Source organism: Myiozetetes cayanensis, unplaced genomic scaffold (genome assembly GCF_022539395.1).
Source record: "Myiozetetes cayanensis isolate MyiCay16 unplaced genomic scaffold, myiCay2020 scf7, whole genome shotgun sequence".
Taxonomy (NCBI): domain Eukaryota; kingdom Metazoa; phylum Chordata; class Aves; order Passeriformes; family Tyrannidae; genus Myiozetetes; species Myiozetetes cayanensis.
Window position 1 is genome coordinate 48,055,150 of NW_026087964.1, and position 6,000 is coordinate 48,061,149.

At 45.6% G+C, this 6,000-nt stretch overlaps 1 protein-coding gene across 2 annotated transcripts in view; it reads right to left on the reverse strand.

The window, feature by feature from the left end:
- The window catches only part of RAP1GDS1 (Rap1 GTPase-GDP dissociation stimulator 1), a 97,076-nt gene extending 92,429 nt beyond the window's left edge, over positions 1-4,647 (reverse strand). Inside the window, exon 1 of one of the 2 annotated variants that reach the window (XM_050338509.1) lies at positions 4,488-4,647. In XM_050338509.1, the coding sequence (XP_050194466.1) occupies positions 4,488-4,491 (4 nt within the window). In that variant the 5' untranslated portion in view covers positions 4,492-4,647. The remainder of the gene's footprint in view (positions 1-4,487) is intronic. The other variant, XM_050338507.1, reaches the window with a different exon arrangement.
- Positions 4,648-6,000: the final 1,353 nt, after the last annotated feature.

Genomic DNA, 6,000 nt, shown 5'->3' on the forward strand with positions numbered 1-6,000 from the left:
TAACTGGGTCACTGTCTAATGTCCCCTTGATATGGTAAACATGAACTTCATCCTGTGATAGAGTTAAGAAGGGATAATGACCAACCTCCTTGACAGATGCCACAGATGACTCTCCATAGCTTTCTCTTCTGTCAAATGGTAATGACATTACTTTCTCGTTTATTGAAGCAAATGCTAGTTTATGCTAATCTCTTCTTTTTGTTTTACGTATTTATTAATAATTAAATACTGAGAACTTTCAGAAATAATTCAGCTTTACTTGAGGAAGATGGAAAATTGCAATGAGTCTTCTCAAGGACTGTCAGCAGCAAACAATTGTTACTACAAAGAAAAAAAAAGAGTAAAAATTATCTGATTATTTATATTACCCCAGCTATTTTCTTAATATTGGGGGGAGGGGCATAGAGTAGAACTCCTCCTTTCTTCCTCCTATTTCTGTCTTCTGTTGTTCTATTAATTCATCTTTCCTCTACTTCTAGTATTTCTCTCCCTTCACACATTTCCCTTCAGGGATTTTTGTTCCCTTCTATTCTTGTCTTGTTAGCTTTCTCATTTCCATTATTACTGCTTTGTTTCCTTCAGGTTTCAGCTGTTCTTTTGCCCTTTCTCTTTCCACTTTTAGTCTGATGCTAAGGATGTTCCTCACAGACTTCTGAAACTACCTCTGGATATTCTGTTCTCAGGAAACATACTTGGGAAAGAATCCTTTAACCTAAAGCTAAAGACAAAATTGGTCGGTTTCAATCTCACATAATAACAGAAGATCACAAACACTGGCCTGAACAAAAGAACAATTATTCACTGCGGAAGGTCAGTCAGAAGTAACCTAACTTTTCTGCTGCTTCAGAACTACACTTCAAGGAACATTAGTGAAGCAACAGAGATGCACTCTAAATGCAGTGTCCTTCATGTTCTGAAGAGAAGACTTTTGTCAAAATCGACCTTATTTTTTTCAGAAATGCTAATGCAATATGTTACACTGGTTTAAACTGGTGTATTCTGGCTGTCTAGAACTAATATGTTGGTGGTTTTCGAAACCCTGCTGTTTTAGCAAAACCTTCAAAAGAATTACAAATTATCTTTTTGTGCAATTGGCATATCTCTTCTCCAAGCAGTTTATTAGTTGGAATTGCATTTCTTGTAAGAAAACTAGCAAAAGAGCTCTCAAAATGGAAGACTTTTCTCATTAGCTTTCATTTCTCTCATTTGAGGCTATTGATTACAATTTTATAATCACAAACATGTTGGTTTATCCCTATCTTCCTGAAAGCATTATTGTACACAGCCATGCCTGAAGCTTCACACCCTCCTGCCTCCTCTATTTCATGAAGTAACATCCTGAAGACAGGCGAAGGTTTGTTACACCCTGCTCTGTGGTTCAGAGCTGGTTGCATATGCTAATTCTTAAGGGAAACTGGGAGAGGATATTGAGTATATTTGGCAGAGAAGGGCAATATAAATCTTTGTTCTGACAACAGTGTAGCTAAATGGACAGTACTTAAATAAATCCATCTACACTATAGACTGGGAATCTTACGTATCTTGTCATTGTGCTCTTAATGCTAGGTATTGTAAAGAGTCTAGCAGGCTGCTTTCGCAGTTTGTTGCCCAACTAGACACCTAAGCTAGAGCACTGCCTTCCATTCCCTGCTAACAAAACCAGTATTCTCAAAATGGAAGAATATTTTCATAAGATTTCACTATTACAGACTGTAACTGACACTTCAAACAAAATTCTAAGTGCCACAAAAAAAAAAATTGCGTCCTGTATTTGTGTTCTGCATACAAACACTTTTATATGGTGTTTCTCCTCACTTGGGTTCAATGGATTAGTGTTGAGTGGTCAAATTGTAACTGAGTTCCTAATTTTTATTTTATTAATTTATGTCTGTGGAATAATTGCAGACAGTTTACAATACACTCCATGGGCCACTGCTCTAAAATAGAAAGATTTTCTTGGATACAGTCTGTTTGCATGAGTATACCAGTTGTATTTTTCGAGGTTATAAGAATTGACTGAGGAAAGGGACCATTCATTGTGAAACTGAAGCATTACATCCATAAATGTTGCTTTTTTAATAAATTACTAAATGTAAAAGCCTTCAATTGGTGGTGCACGTCATCTGAAGTATTATAAGTTCTCAACTGAGAGCAGTACTCAAGGCAACTTGCCTCTCGAAGCCAGAATTTGAATACTGTTTAAACTATACTCAGACACAGCTCTAAAAACTATAAATGCAAGCAACAAAAGTTACAATTTTGGAAAGAACCAGTGAGAAAAAAGTGAGGAGAAAACAGCTCTTCTCCAGGAGGAAACAACTACCATGATAAAGTCTTCAGAGGAACTACACACTTGGAAACAGTGTAGCAGAAGAGATATTTCTATACTGTAAAGATAATGCAGATCCAGGTATACATAACAAGTATTTTTAACTACAGAAGTCTTTTGATTGGAGTTAGAATATACCTGCTTGGGTTTCCATGTTATATCTCCAGTACAGAAACCAGTTAATACTACACCAACATTCACAAATAAGGAATAGACCATATATTTTACCGTAAGACATTAATGCACTCTCTGCCAGAAACACTTGTTTGTTCAGCATGATTTCAGGAGAGATATAAAAGCTGTTGGAAAAAAAAATTCATCCTTGATTTAATTCTAAGGATTTTCAGCTTTTATGCAATGTATTACCAAAAAGAAAGCTATAAGCTGAATGGGGGAATCGAGTAAATTGACTCGATTTAAGTTTAAACACAGATCTTAAAAGTGAAAAGTCATTAGAGTTGCTAGCCAAGGTGTAACTGATTTCTGTCTTTGCCACTCACAAGAGCTGCTACAGAGGCTACTTAAAGTTTGCTTTGATTTTGAAGACAGTGGAATCAGGCCCCGATATGTGAAGAAGGGGGGAAAAAAAAAAAAGGTTCCTCAGTTATTTTCACAAGCTGTATCTCTGGGCAGTTATGGACAGGTGCTGACACATTCTACAGGAAAATTATTTCCTTCTTCCTGAAAATATTTATAACTACTCTTACTTTTGCAGCAAGCTGTAGCAGATTCTCAAGCTTCTCAAGCTGTTTACAAACTTGCCCTCAAGTGAAGCGTAGTCCCATCTAAAAAGGAGTGCTGCGCTCATTCTGCACCAGCTTTTCTGAACAGGTTTTAGCTGATGTCCTGAAGTTATTATTTTTGCAAGCCGAAAGAGCTATAACCAGGCTTTGACCAGAACGAAGAGATTAACAGTCTTACTTTGTGAATGTAGACAGGAAACACATGCCAACTGTATCTTGGTGTCTCGTCTTGAAAAAGAGATCATCACTACATTGTTATAGTTTTACCTAATTCTGGTGAAATCTGACAGTTATTCCTTACGCCTGACCCTGTCAGCTTCTAGCTTGAATCATTCTCCAAAGGTTCTCCATTGCTTTAAAGGAGTTAAATAAGTATTTAACCTCATTTCACAACCAGAAAAACTGAGGCACTGCAACTGCTTCTTTCCATAGAAACTTCTAGTTAAAAGTGAAAGATACATGTGATCTGCAAACAAAGTACTGATATACCTAAGGCCACAGGAAGTGCTGATGTGAAACCCCCGAGCAGAATTCAGGAACTGCCACCTCCTTACGCTGGTTGCAAACCACAGTTCCTTGCCCTCTGGACCTACAACCTTGATCCCACCATCACATCTGGCAGATTGGCTGGGTCTTTGGCAGCTCAGTGTGGGCACCCCTACGTATTCCTGGGATCTACATTACTGCCAGGTTTCTGGAAAATCTGTTTTGTGGTGGCTGTTTCAGACCGGGAGAGCTGTAGCTTTGTGCAAGAGGATGAGGAGGGCAAGGCAAGACAAATTCACCAACAGCTTTGTAAAGAAAAACCAAATACCATACTTCCTAGACTCGTGGCATTTGTTGGACACTCCGTACAAGTGTCAATCAGTGTGAAACTACTTAATTTACAATCTTATGTTAAAAAAAGGAAGAGGTAACATGGCTGCATTTCTAGGCATGATTAATGCCCTAAAAGCCGGAGAAATACGAAGATCCTCGTCTCCCACAAACAATGAGCAAGAGATTACAAAACACCCTAAGCGAACTACCCCAACTTGTCTCCATTATGCAAACAGTAGCTGAGAAAGAGTCCTGGGGGTGCCTTATATAACTCCTTGCTCAGAGTTCCCCCCCTGGCACCGGGGGAATTAGTGTTTCCCCTAACCTGAATGCCCACCCGGGCTGGGCTGGGCTGGGCTGGGCACGGCGGGCGGGCGGCACCGGCGCAGCACCCGCGCAAACTTTGCGCCGCAGGGGCCGGGCAGCGGCCGCGGCAGCGCCGGGGGCACTCGTCGGGAGGCTCCTCCCGGGCGGCGGCCGAAGCGAAAGTTGCACCGGTCACCTCTCCCCGCCCGCCGGAGCCGACCGGGCGGCGGCCTCCCGGGGGCAGAGGGGCGGCGGCAGGGGCTGCACGGCGCCGGGCTGGGGCGACTTACCCATGGTGCCGCCGCGGCCTCCTCCTCCTCCTCCTGCTGCTGCTGCTCCTGCTGCTGCTCCTGCTGCTCCTGCAGCCGCCGCCTCTCCGCCGGCGCGGAGGGAGGCGCGGGAGGCGGGGGCGCGGAGCGGGGCGCGGCAGCGGCGCGGAGCCTGCGTGCGGCGGGCTATGAGTCAGGGCAGCACATCCGGGCACGGCCGCGGAGACACCCCGCCCGACCGCCGGGCAGCACCGTGCCGCCGCCGCCACTGCCGCCGCCGCCGGGGAAGGGCGGGCAGCCGCGCAGGGAGGAGGCGGTGCAGGGCCGGCGGCAGCGCCCCCGGCCGGGAAGGAGGCGGCGGAGGGGCGGGTCCCCGCTGGGAGCGGTCGCTGCCGCCCCTCGCCGCGGCCTCGGGCCTCCTTTGTTAGAGGGGCTGGGGTGGGGCCGCCCGCCTGGCTGTGGGGCGGCTGGCGGGCAGGCAGGGAGGGATCGTGGAGCGCCGGCCCGGCGTGGTGTCCCCAGCACATTCCCACACCCACCACATCTCCACGCCCGCGGCTGCGGTTCGCGCCCTCCAACACATCCCACCGCATCCCCACACCCATGTCACGCCGCGCCGCTCCTCGGTCCGGGGGGAGCAGGCGGGGTGCTTTAAACACGGCGAGCGCGGTGTTTGAATCAACGATACGGACTCGAGGAGGAGCGTTTTGCAAGAAGGAGGGGATTATGCTGGGTGGGTTAGTGGCTTTTTTTTTTTTTTTTTTTTTTACGTGTGCTGCGTGGGGAGAAGGATCGGTGGAGGAAACTGCAGGTGAAGTCCGAGTGCTGCGTGTTTTGCTGAACCGGCGTTACAGGCTTTACACTCGAAACTGAAAGGCACGAGGTAGTTCTGTGTGGAAGGCATTTTTAACAAGAAGATAAACCTCCGTGTTCAGTGGTGCCTCTTCCGTTCTGCCCTGGGGTGCTGAGTCTCTATATAGCAGGGAACAATAAGGAACTGTCTGCTGTTACAGCTCTCTCCTCATACCGCTGCAAACCATTTGGGGCGGAGGGGAGTGGTGAAATTATTGAGTAGTTTTTTGTGGCATTTTCACATTTTTCAATTATTTCCATTGTATATTCACAGGTTTACCTGAGTAAATCCTGAAGTGTGATTAAATAGCGTAGGAACAGTGTGATAGAGGGGTTTCCTTGCTCTATAAAGCTGGATCGGCCAGGTACAATTCAGATGAGTGATGCAAAAAGAACTTTCAGTTGAATCATCCCCCACAGTGGCTTCCACAAGTGACACCAGTAGTCCCTTTCACCAGCAGTCAGCAGCTGCCAGGGGTTTCCTCTCTGGAACAGGTCCCATGAGCTTTCATGCCTATAAAAGGGCAGTATGATGTGACAAGCAAAGAATAATTCATCAGTCCTTCTGCAGAGTACAGACTGAACATGGGGTTTATCCATTTACTTTGGCATGGCCCTGATTCACCAGCTCTTTCCTTAGGACATAGCAGACTTTTGCAGTTGACTTCAGTGGGGTTAACCG